General features: G+C 38.4%; 1 protein-coding gene across 2 annotated transcripts; it reads right to left on the reverse strand.

Moving 5' to 3' along the window:
* Positions 1-5,169: 5,169 nt before the first annotated feature.
* On the reverse strand, positions 5,170-16,255 carry CLK1 (CDC like kinase 1). Of its 2 annotated transcripts, XM_049887783.1 has the most exons (13): positions 16,116-16,254; positions 12,309-12,469; positions 11,875-12,103; positions 10,765-10,855; positions 10,286-10,352; positions 9,036-9,152; positions 8,782-8,948; positions 7,980-8,074; positions 7,769-7,898; positions 6,993-7,075; positions 6,411-6,490; positions 5,654-5,744; positions 5,170-5,534 (listed from the first exon to the last, which is right to left on the reverse strand). In XM_049887783.1, exons 2-13 carry the CDS (start codon positions 12,467-12,469, stop codon positions 5,391-5,393), a joined length of 1,455 nt encoding a protein of 484 aa, XP_049743740.1. In that variant the 5' UTR covers positions 16,116-16,254; the 3' UTR covers positions 5,170-5,390. The 2 variants fall into 2 exon arrangements, with proteins under 2 accessions (XP_049743740.1, XP_049743742.1); XM_049887785.1 differs by lacking the exons at positions 10,765-10,855; positions 11,875-12,103 and having other exon boundaries at positions 16,116-16,255.
* Positions 16,256-21,415: the final 5,160 nt, after the last annotated feature.

The raw sequence follows: 21,415 nt of genomic DNA on the forward strand, positions 1-21,415 counted from the left end.
ATTGGGGTCGATGAATTGACAATCACATGTAGGGGCTGCTGTGTTAATAGCCTGGGGTAGGGTAAGTAATAAGGAGCCCAAGTGGTGCAAATAGCTAAGTGCTCAGCTGCTAACCAAAAGGTTGGCAGTTCAAACCCACCCAGGAACTGCACCATGGGAGAAAGACCTCGTGATCTTCATAAAGATTACAGCCAAGAAAACCTGGTGGGGCAGTTCTACTCTGTCACATGGAGTCACTGTGAGTCAAAGTCAACTCCATGGCACCTAACAATAACAGGGTAATGGATAGATTGCATTGATGGCCCAGATTCTTCATCCCCGCTGCAATCCACATCTTTTGTTGTGTAATCTTGTAGCACTCACACATATAAACTCTGGGCACAGCCATGTAACTTGCTTTGACCAATGGGGTGTTAGTAAATTTGCTCTGGGATACCATTCTTGAGGAAGCAGGACAAAACCTGGAACTTTAAATCTAACAAAACATAGGCCTTTAAGGTTTAAGTCAACCAATATAATACATTTTACTTTCAAACATGTAACTAATGAACTTTTTTTAATTTGTAAGAATACAGAATTTTATTAAGGGAAAAACTAATCAACAGTTCCATTTCTGGTGACATTTGGTATCTATTTTTTAGACCTTTTCTCTATTCTTAGGTGGATGAACTATAATGCTTTTATGCTATATAAACAAATGGCTCATACTACACATATAATTTATGTAGTACTTTTATCAAAGAAGAATTTTCCATATCTTCTCAATCAGGTTTTTTAATGGCTGCAGGTTAATGATTCAAGTGCATGTACTTTACGTAATGATTTCTTTACTGTTGGACTTTTAAGGCAATTTTTACTTTTCACATCTATAAACCAGACTGTAGTGTATATCTCTACCAGTGTACTTTTGAATCCCAGATCTTAGGCTAGGAAATAGTGCAATTGATTATCCATGTCACCATCTTCAACATCAGAATTTATATCTCAAAATTTAGGACTAGAGTCATCTGTTGCTTAACATCTACAACAACCCATTGCCGTCAAGTCAATTCTGACTCATAGCGACCCTATACAATATGTTCTGTAAAATAGGATGTTATGTGACTTGGACATTGTGCAGACACCGTATTATGGATGAAAGTCCTTTCATTCACTTCCAGAATAAGGTTTTGTCCATAAACATTTGCTGGGGCGCATAACCTCCCTCCACAATTAGTTTAAGGTTTCAACAAATTCTGCGCCTTCACATCGGCACTTGCAGACTTAGCACTTGCTTTCACGTAATGCAGCCAAAACCATTTGCAGTTCTTGACCTACACAGAGCTAGCACTAAACTCGATATGGTAGTCTGGTCCTGCTTTTTCCTGAAGCATCTCTAACAAGCTTCATGCCTTAAAGTGATCGTCAACGTGTTGAGAGGGATTCGCTTTTGTGTTAGGTCCTCAATCCACGTCGTCAGCAATTTCTCTCCGATATAGGTCCCTCTTGCATTTTTATTAGCCTTGTAGCTTTTTTTGTTTTGTAGCTTTCAGTGGAGCTGATCCTTTAACACCTTGGAGAAATTTTTGTTTTTGAGGATCACTGTGATTGTCGAGTGTTGTTTTTAGATGTCACTGAGTCAGTTCCAACTCATCGTGACCCTTTTACAACAGAACGAAACACTGCCTGGTCCTGCACCATCCTCACAATCGTTGTTATGCTTCAGAGCACTGTTGCAGCCACTGTGTCAATCCATCTTGTTGAGGGTCTTCCTCTTTTTTGCTGACCCTCTACTTTACCAAGCATGATGTCCTTCTCCAAGGACTGATCTCTCCTGATACATGTCCAAAATATGTGAGAAATAGTGCTAAAACAGTCTGGCTGTACTTCTTCCAAGACAGATGTTTCTTTTGGCAGCCCATGGTATATTCAATATTCTTCACCAGCACCATAACTCACAGGTATCAATTCGTCTTTGGTCTTCCTTATTCATAGTCCAGCTTTCACATACATATGAGGCAACTGAAAATACCTTGAGTCAGCGGCACCTTAGTCTTCAAGGTGACATCTTTGCTTTTTAACACTTTAAAGGGGTCTTCTGTAAAATGAAATCCTTGACATCTTCAATCCTTTCTCTGCTTATGATGTTGCTTACTGGTCCAGTTGCAAGGATTTTTATGTTGAGGTGTAATCCTTACTGAAGGCTGTGGTCTTTGATCTTCATCAGTCTAAGTGCTTCAAGTTCTACTCATTCTCGGCAAGCAAGGTTGTGTCATCTGCATAATGCAGGTCCCTCCAATCTTGATGCCTCATTCTTCTATAGTCCACTTTCTTGGATTATTTGCTCAGCACACAGATGGAATAGGTATGGTGAGAAAATAGAACCCTGACACACATCTCTCCTGACTTTAAACCATGCAGCATTCCCTTATGCTGTTTGAATGACTGCCTTTTGATCTATATACAGGTTTAGCGTGAGCACAATTAAGTGTCCTGGAATTCTCACTCTTTGCAATGTTATCCACAATTTGTTAAGACCCATAGTCGAATGCCTTTGCAGAGTCAGTAAAACACAGGTAAACATCTTTACGGTATTCTCTGCTTTCAGCCAGGATCCACCTGACATCAGCTACGACATCCCTGGTTCCATGTCTTCTTCTGAATCCGGCTTGATTTTCTAGCAGCTCTCCGTCAATATACTGCTGTAGCCGCTTTTGAATGACCTTCTGCAAAATTTTGTGTGATAATGATATTGTTCAATAATTTCTGCATTCTGCATCCTTTGTTGGGAAAAGGCATAAATATGGATCTCTTCTGTCGGTTGGCCAGGTAACTGTCTTCCAAATTTCTTGACATAGATAAGTGAGCACTTCCAATGCTGTAACTGTTTGTAAAACATCTCAAGTGGTATCCTGTCAATTCCTGGAGACCTGTTTTATGCCAATGCCTTCAGTGCAGCTTGGACTTCAATACCATTGGTTCCTGACCATATATGCTACCTCCTGAAATGGGTGAATGTTGACCAGTTCTTTTTGGTACAGTGTCTCTGTGTATTCCTTCCATCTTTTGATGCTTCCTGCATTGTTTAATGTTATTCCCATTGATTCCTTCAATATTGCAACTTGAGGCTTGAATTTTTTCTTCAGTTCTTTCGGCTTGAAAAATGCCAAGTGTGTTCTTCCCTTTTGGTTTTCTAACTCCAGGTTTTCGCACATGTCATTACAATACTTTATCTTTTGGAGCCACCCTTTGAAATCTTCTGTTCGGCTCTTCTACTTCATCATTTCTTTCTTCTGCTTTAGCTACTCAATGTTCAAGGGCAAGTTTCAGAGTCTCTTCTGACATCCATTTTGTTTCTTTCCTGTCTTTTTAATGACCCCTTGCTTTCTTCATGTATAACGTCCTTGATGTCATTCCACAACTCGTCTAGTCGTCCGTCATTAGTGTTCAACGCGTCAAAATCTACTCAAGATGGTCTCTAAATTCAGACGGGATACACTCAAGGTCATACTTTGGCTCTCATGGACTTGTTTCTAATTTTCTTCAGTTTCAACTTGAACTTGCACATGAGCAATTTGATGGTGTGTTCCGCAGTCAGCCCCTGGCCTTGTTCTGACTGATGATATTGAGCTTTTCCATTGTCTGTTTCCACAGATGTAGTTGATTCCTGTGTATTCCATCTGGCAAGGTCCATGTGTATAGTCGTCATTTATGTGGTTTGTATCACCAAAGCCGTATTTTCCAACTAATGACCCTTCTTGTTTCCAAATTTTGCATTCCAATCACCAATACTTATCAATACATCCTGCCTGCATGTTTGATCAGTTTCAAACCGGAGTTGGTAAAAATCTTGTTTCTTCATCTTTGACTTTAGTGGTTGGTGCATGAATAATAGTCATATTAACTGGTCTTTCTTGTAGGTGTAGGGATATTACCCTATCGGTGACAGCATTGTAATTCAGGATTGACCTTGAAATATTCTTTTTGATGATGAACACAATGCCATTCCTCGAGTTGTTCCCAGCATGGTGGACCATATGATTGTCCAATTCAAAATGGCAGATACCAGTCCATCTCAGCTAATGCCTAGAATATTGGTTTATGTGTTCCATTTCATTTTTGACAATTTTCAATTTTCCTAAATTCTTACTGCGTACATTCCACATTCTGTTTATTACTGGATGTTTGCAGATGTTTCTTCTCATTTTGAGTCATGTGACACACCTAAATCTGTTACATCCCATTCACCGATCAGAATTTCTCAACTGTATTACAACCTTATGGGACCACGGACATATATGCAGTCAGACGTTTCCTGAATGTATGTTATGCAGTAAATGACTATATAATATAGTATATAAAGAAGCTAAGGTCAAGTCTTTTTAAGGGTTATCAGTTGGGAAACTCAACAATTCAGGACTTAGGAAATTCAAAGATACCCTCTGCACTGGGCACCCTGATGTTATTTATAGGGAACAGATTAAAAAGACTAAAGGAACCAAGGGACCAAAGGAACTTTATACAACATGCCACTCAAGACATGTGGTCTTCTCCCGAAGACATAGCTTATGTAGAATATAGGCCACTGTTGCAAACTGCCTTACATATACTAATAATACACTAATTTATACTCATAATTCTGAGGTTAAGTAAATTTTCTCTAGTTTTACATCTAATACAGGGAGGCACAGAGATTAAATGACTTTCCAGGGTCATACAGCTAATAAGGGCTAATTTGAATCTAATAAGTCTAGATCTCGAGTTGTGACTTTTGGCAACAAATTAAAATCTGTAATATGGTCTACAAATCTGTTTAAATCTCTCAGGCTTAATTGCATTAAAAAAAAAAAGACCATGGCAAGACCTAGCCTAAGGATCCCAAATGGATCAAAAGCTGTCTTATTATCATTTGATAATGCAGACTTGGCTACAGTCTGGATGCTTTTTTGTCATTACCACTCCTGAAGGAGAATAGCACCTGAAGCCATTAAAAAAAAAAAAAAACCCCACTAAGGCAGAGACCAGCAAGTACCAGTACCCCCTGTAATCTGGTTCCATTAGCCCCGAGAAGAAACAATCCCTAAAATGAAAACAAAGCTAAGCATTTCCAAAGACTTAAAAACACCTCCAAGAAGAGAAATGTGTATCTATTCTTTAAAGTGAAAAGTATGAAGAAAATGCAGATTCATATAAATTTCATAAGCACAAGTTTATTCTGAATAAATCATCTTACACAGTAGTTACTGAAAAAGATCTCCATTAGTTTAGCTATATACTTAAACTATTCAAACAAAATAAACATGGCAATATAAAATCTAAGAATTTTACAAAGCTATATAAATAATTTAATATTTAAAAATTAGACTGATACAGTCTGTATGATCTCTTCAAGAGCTGTACAACTTATAGAGCTACACAGTTTTTTTAAGGGGGGAAAAGAAAGGATGCTTTAAGGCTTCTTTGAGAGTAATTCTTTTGGCTGGGTCATATTCCAACATTTTCTGAATGAGGTCAAACAGAAGCTCATGTTCAGCATCCTGAGAAAGCATAAATTCCTGAAAGGGAGAAACATATTCAATAATCTTTTCTACTACCATTATTATAATCTTGTTTTTCCACCATAAAAGCAGAACAGAAACCCATTTTTCACATCTGAGCAACATCCCAGGCTTACCTTCAGAGGTTTACAGCGCCTTGAAACGTATCTGCCAGCAGAACTGTGTTCATCCCAGTCTAGTCGATCATGATGGAAATATTTACGTTTCCTAAAAAATAAGTCAATATCCATGCATGTTTATGTTGACACTGGAAACTTAAACACCTTAAAAAGGTGACTGGTTCCAATTATTCTGCTGAACGACTAAATTCAATGCAGCCATCTAAAAATATATCTTGATTTTACACATAAAAAGAGGTTATGTACTGTTAGATTTTCTTAAAAACCGCCAGGCTGTTGCCTTCAAACATCTGATCCTTATTTGTAACCTATAAATCTTCAGCTATGCATATTCGTAGGAAAAAAAAATGTCCAGGAAACATCACATCAAAACATTAAAGTTGTGATGAAAGCTAAATTCCATCCATGGAATTTTCTCTTTATACTTTTTATAAAAACAAAAAATCTTCATAAGAGCAAATACACAATGGAAACAAACATGCTAATCTCTAAGACATTATGCTCACGTCAGTGAAATTATGCCTGTAGGGTATTTAACACAAAATTTATCTCTAAATGTTTTTACAGATTTAAGTTTAGGCAGTAGCCTAAAGATAACAGATTATATAACTTAAATAGTAGTAATCTGCTATCCCCAAGGTAATCTGAAATTTAACTAAAAAAGCATGTTTGACTTTACTCTTTTACGAAGTTCTGATTAGAACACGTGACCAAGTGGCACTAAGGATGGTGCTAACTTTTAAACAAAACATACCTGGTTTTCTGTATCATATGTTTTGGTAAAGGTCCAAGAATCCTTTCCATCATTGCTAAGTGTTCCTTACTGTCATGTGTCTAAAATTATAAAGAACAACAAACCTTTGTAACTATCTCCACTTGCTCACTGTGGTTTATTCTCATTTAACACAGCTGCTAATTTTCTAGTCCATAGACGATTAGAAATCAAAGGAAGGTAATCACTAAAAAAAGGCATGCTTTTATCAGTTACAGCAGATAGCAAAAAGTTAAGGCCTACAGAGCAAACTCACCAATGATTTACCTAAATAAACAAGGATATTGCTTGTAATATACTTAAAATTTTTTTCAAGTGAGATCTAAAAACAGTATATAAAACAATAAACAATGATGGGAATACTAATGCCCAAGGGTGGTAGAATTCTAGTTTTTGTTTCTTTATGCTTATCTACAATTAACATACTCTATAAATATAGCCAGTAAAAAAAAAAAAAAAAAAAAAAAAAAAAACTACCTTAGTATGTGTGTACGTAGAGTATCCATTTACATAAACAAGACTTTTTTGGGGGCAAAGCAACTAAAACAGATCATTGTCACTTACTGGAAATACTGTAAACCCAAGGTAGTATTCAATAAGAATACATCCTATACTCCAGACATCACATGGCTGGGACCATCCCAGAGCTGCAAAGCAAACCAGAGCGTTACAAGAAAAATGTATCATCAGCACTTCTTTAAAATATGTACAAAATCTGATGTTTGACCTGGAAGGATCCTAAAGGAAGCACTTAATTCAAGGACAAATGCAGTATGTATAGGGTATACATAGAGAGCACTAGAGCTCTGAAGACTCATAGCTTCAAGTCCCAACTCTGACTTGCTCCTATCGGTCTAGTGATTTTTTTGGGGGGGTGGGGGGTGGGGGGGAGAGGCTCTCTCAGTCTCAATTATCCTAAATAGTAAAATAGGAACTAATCTCAGACATGAAAAGTGTTTGCATACAACAGGCATTAAGTGATTGTTCTGAAACCGTACCAAATACCAAAAAAATGTGCAAACTAAATCCCAGAAAGGTTAAACCAATTGGTTCAAAGTGATAAGCCTCTTGCTCTAAGTCCCAAAGCTGACTCTGCAATTTTGGGAACAATCAAAGAACTTAAAATTGTTTAATGTGTTCTCCTCTTAGGGCGGAAAGGGGAAAGATACAAGTTCCACAAAGAATAAGACCTACAACTATTAAATTTTAAATCACCTTCAATAAAATATATACATTGTTTCCAGTTAAACTTAGAAAATAAATTCTATTTTGCACTGTCATTTTACACATCACTGCAACCATTATAATTGTTATAGGTTCCCAAAGCACAACCTACAAACCTAAAATAACTTCAGGTGCTCTGTAGTGTCTTGTAGATACCAATGTACTGTGATGTTCATCATCGTACGTTGCACTTCCAAAGTCCACAACTTTAATATCTGGATTTAGTAAGGTACGCTCATCACGTTTCTGAAAATCATAAACGATGGTTAAGAAAGCACACAAAAAAACCTCGTTTGAAACTATAAAGACAATACATTAAAGACTTACCATTTTGGTGTTATACGCCTCTGTGTAGTCTGACTGTACGAATAAGATGTTTTCAGGCTTTAAGTCTGTGTGAGTCAACTTATTACTGTGTAAAACTAAGAATGAAACAGAAATTTTAAAATTTTGCTGCAATCTGAAAATCAAAAAACAAAACCCCAAAACCCTACAATAAAATAACCTCTGATGCCTTTCCCACATGCTCAAAGTGGTCAACATTCCAGCCAGCTAGAAAGCCACCCATTACCCTCCTTAAAAAGGTACTCAGTTTAATAACAGCTAACTGCTTAAAAAGAAAAAAAGAAAAAAAAATTTTTTTCCTTTTATGAAACTAGTATCACCATTCCTTAGTTTTTACCCAGTGTTCTAGATTCCTATTTTAGGAAATCAGAATGACTAAATCATAATCTTCAAAATCACTGTTATTATATTCTGGATAAATCACTGCTGTAGAGTCAATTTTGACTCATAGTGACTCTATAGGCCAGTATAGAACTGCCCCACAGGGTTTCCAAGGAGCACCTGGTGGATTTGAACTGCTGATCTTTTGGTTAGCAGCTGAACCCTTAACCACTATACCACCAGGGCTTCCATATTCCAGATAGTATATTATTTATTGAATGAAGTGCACAGTACTGGCTGAAAGCACTTATAATCAACTCAATCTTTTCACACCTACTCTTAAGTCAGGCCTCCAAGTCCTGTACGCTAGGTCCTACATTCTTTTTCTCCAATAACCTTATCAGTCTGATACCAAACTAGTCTGAATAAACTAAAGTTTCTGGAAGATACGCAAAGTACTTACAATTGACAGACTTGCATATCTGATATGCCATCTTTCTGATATGATCCAGTCGAAATGGTAGAAAACCATTTTCCTTAATGAAGTCATAGGTACTAAGTCCCAACAATTCAAACACAATACAAACATGTCCATGATGTTCAAACCACTCCAGCATCTGGACACAGCGGCTATAAACACATGGAAAATAATCAGTACAGCTTTTCACAATTCAAAACTACCTGAGGTGGTTTTCCAAGTTCTAATTTGATACTTACAATGTACTGCTGGGGTCTGTTGTATTTAAATGTTCCAGAACTTGTATTTCTGAACGAGCAGCTTCACAATATCTGTCTACATTTTTTACTATTTTTACTGCTACATGTCTACCTCCCCTATTAAGAGAGAATAAGTTAAAAAATAATAATTATTCCCAATTCCATTTTTCTATCACCCTCTTCAAGCATCTGCATTATTTCTACTCTGAACCATCTTATTTGTTTTCTTGAATTTATGGCTTAGCATTCCATTTTCTCCCATTATATGTAAGTATTTTCTTCCAACTAGAACTCAATGTAAGTAACTAAAATGACCTCTGGGCATATGGCCAGGTTGGTAATACAAATACATATATGTTGAATCACAGAGATTTCTTTCATCAGATCACCACCCATTTGAGAATTTTTTGGGGATCCTCCACCTATAATAACCTATGTATCAAGAGTTCTAATTTAACAACTATACTGGGATACTACCATCTCAATCTGCATCTCAACTTAAGACAAATATTTGTGACGCAGTTTCTTCCTATACCTGTCACTGGCAAATACCTCAAGTCTTTCTTTGATCCAGGTTACCAGAAAAGTTGGGATACGGTGGGGGCACAGTAAAGAGCTCTAGCTCTCAGAAGCTTACCAGCCAATAGTGGGAGAGTTCCTCTAATAATACATTAAAAAAAAAACTGTCATTCAGAAGGGGGAAGAAAATCAAACAGGAACAGAAAAGGTTAACAAAAAATCTCTATTTAAATTATCTTAAGCAATTTCAATCGGTATTTTGTTAAGCATAAATAATCAAGCTCGTGGCACTGATCCAGAGGAGTTCTCAACTCTCTATGTATATCAAGATGAATTATGGTACTTTCTTAAAAAAATACAGGTTTCCAGGTAACCACCCGGGAAGGCTTCTTCAGTAGGTCTGGGGTAAGAAAAGCTGAAATTGCTCCTGACCACTGATCTAGGAAGAAAAGAATGGCCACAACAACTGTGTCTAAAATACTTTTCAAAGTAACAAAACGTGTTCTCAGCTTAAAAATTGGAATTAAGAAACTACATATACTATTAATAGTTATTGCTTAAGATATACAAAGGGCCAGTTACTATTAATGGTGATTTCCTATATCCAAGTCAAAGACCCAAGCTAAAAGAGTTATCAAGATAAATATCTAACTCAGGATCAGACCATATCCTAAAGCTAAATTTTCTATACTGTCAACCTCCCCAGTCTAAGTCCAAGATGGGAAACTTACGCTTTATGATCGATGCACTCCACTACTTTCCCAAAAGCTCCTTCACCTAAAGTGTCAACAATTTCATCTAAAAGAGATTAAAAAACCTCAGTCATATCAAAAAATGGAAACATTTTAATTATCATAATAAATGCTATCAATGCAGATTATTCTAGTTGATGCTATAAATTTCCTATCACTAGGTATTTATTTTATTGGTCAACACCATCAAAAAACATATAAAATTATTTTTAGTCTAATTTCATTCTCAGGCTAATTCATTAACTTGATTTACTGTTCTCGATGTTCTGTATAACAAACATTAAATTTCTAAAGAAAGCAAAACACAACCCCCCCCCACCAAAAGAAAAGAGAAAAAAAAAAAAAAAAGAAAAAGAAAAGAGAGAGAAAGAAAAAAGACTTCCAAATCCCTGCAATCTTAACATATATATAGATTATGTTATCTGAAAAGTGAATAAGTGTTGAAAAATATTCTATACATCTTGCACTTAGTACGTCTCCACTCTGACAGATCAGGTGACCCTCCTCATCATCCTCTACACTCCTGGTTCTTTTCCTTCGGTGACTCTTCTGGAAACGTCAAGTGGGCGGCACCAAGATCATCCAGCCAATCAATATACCCGAGTGAATTCAGGGCAGAATACGAAATTCATTCAGCGGGGAGATATTCAGGCATTCAGATACACGCCAGGCCACAAACGGTTGGCAGGAGCAATTTCAAATTCAGTCCCCAGAAATTCACAGGGCACATAGTTTATGTTAACAGGAGAAAAACATGGCAAGGAACAGATTTTCAGATAAGATACTCAAAGTGGCAAGGCAACAAAACATAATACAATTGTTTTCTTAAAAAAAAAAAAAAATGCTTAGTTGTAGCATTCACTGAAACATAATTTTAAGTTTCTAGTGTCCTAATTTAATGTTGCAAAATTGTAGGAGATAATATTTACTTGTCAAAGTAGACTGTGGCCAAATTAAGATTTCTTAGCTAATCTAAGAAAATAAATATTGGAACAGTAAATAAAATCAAAATTCTAATTTTGGGGGGAAAAATATTCGGCATACAAGAATAACACTATGGCATTTTAAATGTTGTATGAGCTAATCTCCAAATTAACACATAACCCATGAAGTTAAAATCTGTTGCTCAGTGGAAAAAGGATTACAGAGCATGCTTTGCTAGAACAAAGAGGCATACCTAAACAGCAATTATACAAAAATATAATGCCTGTCCTCTTTTTGTGATAAGACTTCCACGTATCAAAAACAGATTTCTTGAAATATCATAAAAACCTTTTGGAATATTTTCAAATAATTTTTACTAACTAACCTAAATAATTTCACTGCTATTCACTACTTCACTGGAATAATTAGCAGCCAACTAGTAATAAAACCTGTTATTATAAAACTAAATATGTACTGTATTTCAGGAATTTCCTATTCAAAGCAAAAACACAGAAGAATCCTGCAAGTTAAAATTGAGTTGACTTCATCTTAAACAGAACTTTCTCAAATAATCAAATACAATTCAATCTTCCTGCTCCACACGGGAAATAAAATTTCCGAAAGTGTTTTAAAAGAGCTCATACCCCATGTGAACGATGATGTGAGGTACTGTGGTGAATCCTGTGTTTGCTTTTATAACTACTTCTTCCACTTCTACCAGAAGACTTGCTACTATGGTTCTGATATCTGCTTTCATGATCTCTATGGCGATGTCCAGGTTCACATCCTTGATTGTAGTCATTTCTGTATTCGTCAATGTAGCGACGACTATGATAATCTTTCTCATTTATAGATCTGCTTTCCAAATAATGGCTAAAGAAATTTTTAAAAATTGTTTTCAATGTTTTATACTAATATCAAATATTCTCAAATTCTCAGTAAATCTCTTAAGACAGTGCTCTTACTATCTCTCACTGGAAACAGGAAAGAACGGTAATCATGGTTACTTATTTTCAGTGATTCAAGTTTTAATCATGAATATATACATTGAGACAGTTTCTTTAAATATGCTCCTTACCTCTCAGATGTTTTAGAGTGATTGTATTTGCAGCGCTTGTTTTCCCGAGCACTGCTATGTGATCTCTTCCTTCTTTTATAACTGCTGCTGCTCCTCCACTTCCCACAATCCCAATCCTTTTCATCCCAATCAGGACAGTACGTTCTCCTTGAGTGTCTCATCTACATAAAAAAAAGTTTTTTTCCCAGTTAAACTGTTTCCCACATGTTAACACTGAGTTGTTACATAAAACTCTACTTTGCAAATTCACTCTAGTCACCTTTGAAGTTCAAGTTGAAAAGTCATTGTTACTCAATCTAAAATCATAGATAAATCCAACTACTGGACTGTCCCACATGCTGGGCGCGACTCATATAGATTCTGCATTATCCACCTCATATCTGGGATTAAATGAATTTATCACAAGAGTGTAGGAAAAGAAAAAAATAAAATCCCAAACTATCAATTTCGGTAAAATCTTACTCCTACTCTGCCAGTAACACAAATGAATTATAGAATCAGGTATACAATTCTCCCCACTTAAATGTTTATCAGAAAACAGCCTTCAACCTAAAGCAATGTTTTTCTTATCACTAAATTAATTACATTCACCATACACACAGATCACCACTACTGAATCTATCAAAGACTTTTATTACACACGTAAGTCAATGATGGCACCCGAGAACAAACACTACAAAACACCCTTTTTCAAGTATCACTTCCCAGCCTGCACAATAACAAAACTCAGCTTATCCTAAAAGCAATCTTAACACATCAATTTGGGCGTAGGGGGAGGGAGCCACCTTCCTTTCAGAATGGTTTCTAAGAAGACTTGAAAATTTAAAATTAAGATTAACTGCCATCGTACATGCCACTTATTTCCCAACATAATTCTAAACTACATAAAATTTCAGAAAACTGAATTTTGAGAACTCCTATTACTTTAATTACAATCATTCTCTGACAGCTAGAAAAGAACATTACACCTACTTCTCACCATATTATTTGACATTTTGCATTTACGACAACAGTAAAAAACCAGCTATCCAACTATTCTGCACATTAATGATGTACGTCTGGCAGTAACAAACGCTGAGGTGGGAGGCAAGAGTTACGCTGGCAGTGATGGTTAAGGTTATGTGTCAACCTGGCTGGGTCATGTTTCTCAATGGTTTGGCAGTTATTAAACAATGTAGTCATCCTCCATTTTTGTGCTCAGATGTGGTCAGCCTCCATTTTCAAATAACACTGCTTTTTACATAATGACCTGGTCTTTGGAACCTAATTATGTTGATAAGGGAGGAATGGGTGTATATAGAAATGGCTTTTCAACAACTACTGTTCTTACTGGAAACCCTGGTGGTGTAGTGGTTAAGTGCTATGGCTCTAATCAGAAGGTCGGCAGTTCGAATCCACCAGGCGCTCCTTGGAAACCCTATGGGCAGTTCTACTCTGTCTCATAGAGTCGCTATGAGTCAGAATTGACTCGACAGCAACAGGTAATGGCCACCATTCTTACCAGTAATAACTGCCTGGACCCCACCACATCTCTATATACAACTCTCAATCAAAATGCCCCCTTCCCAGTGAAAAACAGTTTGGCTGCTCCTCAAAAGTTAAACACAGAATTATCCTATGACCCAAAACAAAAAGTAAACAAAAATCCTTACAACTGGACCAATAAGCAACATCACAATAAATGGAGAAAATACTGATGTTATTGAGATTTCATGTTACTTGGATCCAAAATCAATGCCCATGGAAGCAGCAGTCAAGAAATCAAACAACGTATTGTACTGGGCAAATCTGCCGCAAAAGACCTCTTTAAAATGTTCAAAAGCAAAGATGTCACTTTAAGGACTGACCCAAGCCACAGTATTTTCAATCACCTCATGCATGCAAAAGCTGGACAACGAGTAAGGAGGACCAAGAACTGATGCCTTTCAATTACAGTGTTGGTGAAGAATATTGAATATAACATGGACTACCAAAAGAACGAACAAATCTGTCTTGGAAGAAGTATAGCTAGAATGCTTAGAAGCGGGTATATCAAGTCTTAAGTACTTTGGGCATGTTATCAGTGAGGGATTATCAGTTACTGGAGGGAATCACACTTGGTGAAGTAGAGGGTCAGCTAAAGACAGGATGGCCCTCATCAAGATGGACTGACAGTGTCTGCGATGACTGGCTCAAGTATAGCAATGACTGTGAGCATGGCACAGGAACTGGCAGTGTTTTGTTCTGTTGTGCACAGGGTCACTATGAGTCAGAACTGACTCGATGGCACCTAACAACAACAACAACGTGACCCAAAAGAACTGAAAGCAGGGTCTCAAACAGAACAGTCTACGCTGGTATTCACTGCAGCATTATTCACAATAGACAAAAGGTGGAAACCCACGTGCCGATCATTAGAAGAATGGATAAACAAAAAATGTACATATACACGATGGAGTATTTATTATTCAACCATAAAGGGAAATAGCGTTCTGATACATGCTATGACATGGATAAACCTTGAAAACATGCTGAGTGAAAAAAATCAGACACAAAAGGGCAAATACTGTATGGCTGGCAGCCCAGTGCTTAACCCATGTACCACCACAGGGCTATGAGAAGAGGGGTAACAGGGAGTTACTGCTTAAGGGGCACTGAGTTTCTGTTAAGGGTGAAGAAAAAGTTAGGAAATGCATAGTGGGGATGGCTGAACATCAACATCAATGAATTGCTCATGTAAAAATAGTTAAAATGTCAAATGTTTTGCTATATATATTTTACACGCACAAAGTCAAGCACAGTATGTGATCTATATGGGGGTACGGAAAAGCCCCTAGTCACGAGGAAACATAACAGGTAAATTCAGGTTGAGAAACATTCTACAAACCTACTATCTGCGCTCTTCAAAGTCACTGCCATGAAAAAAATTACCGGGTTGTCTTTTAAAATTTTAAAAAGAAAAAATGATCCACTTGTTGAATTTTTCGTTCTAAAACAAAACTAAGACCTTCTATAAAATGTTTTAAAATTCAATGTGAAACATAAAAAGACAAGCAAAAAAGGTCCCCAATTGTCATTACAAGAGAACTGAGGAGGGGTGTGGTTGTACAACGCAGAAAACGCCCGAACCCCTGATTTCTCCCAGAGCTCCTTCAAATATTTCTCTCTTTCCCTTGGGTTCCTAAGCCTGATTTCTGTTCCCACGGAGGGCAAAGATACTGGCGATTTTCACTCCAATCCTAGGCGCTATTTCACTTAACGCAACAAGGCGTTAAGTAAAATCTCACTATACCAGTTCAGTGTGTTCGATCTTTCTCTCCGTTTGCGACAAACACATTTCTCCACAAGAGCTCGACTTGCGCACATTCCAGAATCCAAGTAAACGCCCTCCAAAACGGAGCCTCACCTTTTCTCAGAGGGCGAAGCCCTGCCTCCACCTCGCCGCCATTTTACAGCTCGGCCGAGGCGGCCGCAGACGACACGGCAGACAACATGGCGCTCGCGGCGCCTCGGGCCCGGCCCGCCCCACGGCTCAGGCCGCCCTGCTCCTTCTGAGCACCGCAAACAATTCGAGGGGCCCTCGTCATCTAGCAAAACTGTCAATACCCCCCACCAGTGTCTGGGGCGTCGCGATCCCAGCATAAACTGGTGACAACAGGCTTAGCAGAGCAGGGAAGACAAGCGCGCTGCCTTTGTGCAGCACAGGGAAGGGCAGGGCAGTCTTCGTACCGGAGACTGCCGGCGCAAACTAGCAGACAAGAAACGGCAGCGCTTCTGAAGCACAGAAAAAGGACCCTGACACCTAGCGCGCTTCCTCCAGCATCTTACCGTCCTGGCCAAAGAATTCCAGCCGACGGAGACAAAGCCTGCAACGCAATCACGAAAGACGCCCAGCTGACAGCGACCGGCTCAAACCACAAAATGGAGCTGACAGTCGCGGCGTCTCGAGTCTTCTTCAAAACAATCAGGACGCTGCGCATGCGTCTCCTCGGGGCGGGGGTGGGGAAGAGGGCGGTGCGTGCGGCGCGTGCACGCGAAGCGGGGGGGGGCGCGCGTGACCGCTGTGCGCGCAGGCGCTCACTTGGAGAACGAGCAGAGGTAGAGAAAGGGATTCTGACAGCGGCCATGTTAGCTGCGGTTTGCGTAGGTTTTCCGGTAGAGCTTTCCGCGTACTGGAGAAAAAATTTCGTCCCACGCTCTTTAAACATTTTATTTATGAACACTAGAAACAAGGAAAAGTGAGGAAGGTAGGTTACAAATCATTACGTACTTTTATTGTCATCATTAAAAAAACCTATACAGATTACACCACCTGCATCAAATAGCCGTTTAGTAATTGGTTGGATTTGGGCTTTTGCTAAGGTGTGAGACCTATACAAAATGAAGTCTTTAATATTTAGGGCCCACGCGCACTGAAATGGGATTGGAAAGATTTCCCAAAGGTTTTAAAAGTTGAAGAAATGAGCGTGCCCTGTCTATAGAAAGTGAGGACTCGTCTCATTCAAGAAACTTTGGGCATCGAGCGATGCATCTACAGCATTAAGGACTAGTGAACTGACTAGCCTAAAATGGAAGGTCGTAGAAACGACTGTCAGGAAACAAACTCTGAACGACAATAATCTTAATACAATTTGGTAAAACAAAGTAACTGCTCAGCCTTTCCCCCACCCCACCCCCATTCTGTCACTTCAAAAAAAAAAATCCTTGTTTAAATCAGTCCAAATTTAGTGGAAAATATATGTTACAACGAAGTATAGCAATTTTACTGGTCTGGTTCATAAACTCAAGGATTAAAATGCGTGTTTGAGCAGGAGAATATCGTAGATAGGACAGAGTTCTTACGAGGCATACACGTTCTCAAAATCCCTGTGGTTGTTTGCATTTCTTAAGCCCCTTTTCTTTATGATGTGAAGGTGCTTTAAAACCATTAATGCCTAAATCCTTATATCACGACCCAGATCATTAATGTCTAAATCCTTGTATCACAACCAAGATCACTAAATAGAAAGTAAAAAATTTGCAGAGAGATAAATTCATCACTGTAGCTTGTGAAATTTATAGCCCTTCAGGATAGATTTAGCAGCACAAATGTTAATCAAATCTAGGGATTCACAGTAGGCCATTGTGCCAAACTGCCCGCATGTTCTCAGTTAATCCTAACAACAATTTACAAGATGGACATCACTTTTTTTGCTGTTACAGATAAAGTTGCAGTGAATAACTTTGTGCAGAGAGCAGTGTAGTGTATTTAAATAATTTCTTTAGGGAAAATACCAAAGTAAAATTACAAGGTCAAAGACTGAACGTTGAGAAAACCTTTGTACATATTGCCAAAGGATTTTAATTTAGCAAAAACCCAAACCCACCTAATTACTAATATGGAAAATACCCAGATTTTCATTTCGGAAAATAACTTTTTCAGTGCATCCTTACTAAATTAAAAAAAAAAAATCATTTGGTGAAAACTGAATTTGTAAGTTTATTTTCTAATTAGTGAAATTAAACATTATCTTAGTTTCTTAGTACTGTTGTAACAAAAATACAACAAGCAGATAATTTTAAAGAACAGAAGTTTATTTTCCCACAGTTTTGGAGGCTTAATGTCCATCTAGGGTCTCAGCTGTGTCCATTCCTTCCTTGTAGGTAGTCAGGGTGTTCCTTGGTGATCTGCACATGGCATCTGCATTCCCCAGTATGTAGGTATTTGTGTGTCTAATCTTTTCTTTTTATAACTCAGAAGTGATTAGATTTAGAACTCACCTCCCCTCGCCCCCATAAACATAAAAAAGAAAACACTGTTTCCAGACAAGATTACACCCTCAGGTATAAAACCCAAAACCAAACCAACCCACTGCTGTTGAGTCAATTCCAACTCACAGTGACCCTATAGGACACAGTAGAACTGCCCCATAAGGTTTCCAAGGCAGTGAATCTTTACAGAGCAGACTGCCACATCTTTCTTTTGGGGAGAGGCCAGTGGGTTCAAACTGCTGACTTTTTGGTTAGTTGTCAAGCGATTTAACCACTGCACCACCAGGGCTCCTTTCCACGGGTATAAAACCTGTTGCCATCAAGTCAATTTCAACTCATAGCGACCCTATAGGACAGAGTAGAACTGCCCCATACAGTTTCCGAGGAGCACCTGGTGGATTGAACGTATGGTTCCTCTTGCTTGTACTTTTTTTTAATTGCAAAAAAGTTTTTAGTTTTCAGGTACTTAAACCTGTTCCATCTTCTGTGATGTTTGTAAGCTGAGAAATTCCTTTTCTCTTCAGAGGTTTGATACCAATTCTTTGAAATATTTTATGTTCTCCCTGTATTTTCTTTGAAAAAACAACTCTTTTATCCATCTGGAATTTTGGAGTATGATGTGCAGTGAAATTCTTTTGCTGTTTTTCCTCATTTGGTTTACCAGTTGTCGTAACACAATTTATGAAATAATCCTTCCCTTTCTTAATGATTTAGGCTACTGCTTTAATGATTAAACTCATATATATGGTTGTATTTATTGACACTCTTGTGCAGTTCCTCTAGCCTATCTCCGCACCACCACCAGTTTTAATATTTGCAGCTTTACAAAGTTTGGGGCTATTCCTTTTTCAGTGTAGTTGATTTTTTAAAAAATTTTATTATTTATTCTAGATCAGCTTTAGAGTTGTTATATCCAGTTCCCACCATCACTATGTCTACCACCACGGTTGATAACAAATTGAGTTTAATTGAAAAGAACTATCAGGGTTTTTTTCCCTCCAATTCATTAGTGAAATATTAACTAATGTATTCACTTTGCTAAACTGATTAAAAGTTGAGCCCTGTGCATTAAAATTTCTGTTCACGTGTCTGTTAGCTCCTGAGACATGAGCTCCCCCAGAGTAGGTGGTATGCTATGCACATTTATAAGAGACTTAATAAATTATTTTTACTAGATTCAGTTGTTCAAATGTAGATAAGAATAGAATGTCTTCAGAAGTCCCCGACATAGAAAGATTATGAATATGTTGCTAAATGGATTTGGGAAAGCTGTTAATTGTAATTGTTAACTAAAAGATCTGCAAGCTTTTTACTCAAAGAGTTCTAAACCAATTTATTGGACTATCCATTCCACCAAGATCGAACAGGACTTAAGTATTCCAATGGTAGTGATATATGCAGGTACAGTTCCAGCATGGTGAGACCAGTATGAGGCACAGTTTGATTATACTATCCATTAAGCTGGTCCAGCTCCCTTGCTGTGAAACCATGATTGGAAACTTCTGTCAGTCTAAATCAAAGGTTGAGAAACTTTTTCTTAAAGAGCTAGATAGTAAATATTTTACGCTTGCAGGCCAGATAGCCTCTGTCACAACTACTCAACTCTGTCGTGTTGAAAAGCAGTCAAATGACATGTAAACAAATAGGCTTGGCTGAGATCCAATAAAACATTATTTACAAAAGCAGATGGCCAGCCTGAGAGCCATAGTTTGCCAGCTCCTAGTCTCTATGGGGAACCGTATTACCTTTTTTTTTTAAAGGGGAGAAAACAGGCTGATCAACAATATTCTAGTTTTCTTAGTAGTTATACTGTCAGTTAATACATGGAACAGAATGTCAGTCACCCAATTGTGGCACGATCAGTGTGAACCAGTCAACAGTGTGAATGGACAGAAATCAATGTTGTAGACCTTAACCCACATGGTGCCCGCATTAGGCCCAAAGTGGACAGCCCTTATGCCCCATCTATGATACACTTACAGCTATAACTGAGCATACATTCTAAGAGTGAGCTCTAAGTATGAAAATGTCATCATATTGAGCCATTAAAAAAAAAAGGCAGTGTTTAGAATAAAAATTAAGGGATGCCAGTAAATTAAAGAAACATTCTGACAATCAGTAAAAGTTCCTCAAGAATGACCACAAAGAGGCCTTAATGCTACTTCTTATCCTAAAAGATTAAAGGGTGAAGCAAAATGTGAGGGCATTAGTATAATTGGCATCTCAGTGTGGTGGAAGGTGTAGATGGTAACAAGGGCATAGCTGCAAGCTAACTCCCACACTGTGGCTAAGAAAGAATCACACTAATTTAGACCAGCCATTTGCAGAAATAAACCAAGAAACAACATGTTTGGTATAAATTTTAGGAATACCCCAAATCTAAGTTGATCGAGGCAGTGAACCAAACATAATCTTCGATGAAATCAGTGGTAGAGTCTGATAAATGGTTTCATTAGGTGGGGGTGACTATGTCGGGATGAATGGCTTGGTTAGGTGGGGGTGACTGTCAGGATAAATGGCTTGGTGAGGTGGGGGTGACTGTGTCAGGATAAATGACTTGGTGAGGTGGGAGTGACTGTGTCGGGATAAATGGCTTGGTTAGGTGGGGGTGTCTATGTCAGGATAAATGGCTTGGTTAGGTGGGGGTTACTCTCAGGATAAATGGCTCGGTTAGGCGGGGGTGACTGTGTCGGGAGAAATGGCTCGGTTAGGCGGGGGTGACTGTGTCGGGAGAAATGGCTCGGTTAGGTGGCAGTGACTGTGTCGGGACACATGGATCGGTTAGGTGGGGTAACTGTCGGGATACATGGCTCGGTGAGGTGGGGGTGACTGTGTCAGGATACATGGCTCGGTTAGGTGGGGGTGACTGTCGGGATAAATGGCTTGGTGAGGTGGGGGTGACTGTCAGGATGGCTTGATTAAGTGGGGGTGACTGTGTTGGGATAAATGGCTTGGTGAGGCGAGGGTGACTGTGTCGGGATAAATGGCTTGGTGAGGCGGGGGTGACTGTGTCGGGATAAATGGCTTGGTGAGGCGGGGGTGACTGTGTCGGGATAAATGGCTTGGTGAGGCGGGGGTGACTGTGTCGGGATAAATGGCTTGGTGAGGCGGGGGTGACTGTGTCGGGATAAATGGCTTGGTTAGGTGGAGGTGAACGTGTCAGGAGAGCACCTTTTGCTTATTGACCACTGATTACATGCTAGAAGCTTTACACACATGACTTCATTTAACCCTCACAATAGTCTTAGTAGGCAATATTTATGGATGAAAAAACTAAAACTTAGATGTTTACTTGCCTAACATCATACAGTAAGGGGTACAACCGTGATTCAAACAGACCAGGACTCCACAACTGGTGCTCTTAACGAATTCATAGA

This window comes from Elephas maximus, chromosome 6 (genome assembly GCF_024166365.1).
Source record: "Elephas maximus indicus isolate mEleMax1 chromosome 6, mEleMax1 primary haplotype, whole genome shotgun sequence".
Taxonomy (NCBI): Eukaryota; Metazoa; Chordata; class Mammalia; order Proboscidea; family Elephantidae; genus Elephas; species Elephas maximus.

Coding starts and splice junctions, on each gene's coding strand:
- CLK1 (XM_049887783.1), bottom strand. CDS start 12,469: ATGAGACACTCAAGGAGAACGTACTGTCCTGATTGGGATGAAAAGGAT. Junction 9,153..10,285: donor GAGTGCATCGATCATAAAGC/GTAAGTTTCCCA, acceptor CTCTCTTAATAG/GGGAGGTAGACATGTAGCAG. Junction 6,491..6,992: donor TTGGGTTTACAGTATTTCCA/GTAAGTGACAAT, acceptor TTATAATTTTAG/ACACATGACAGTAAGGAACA.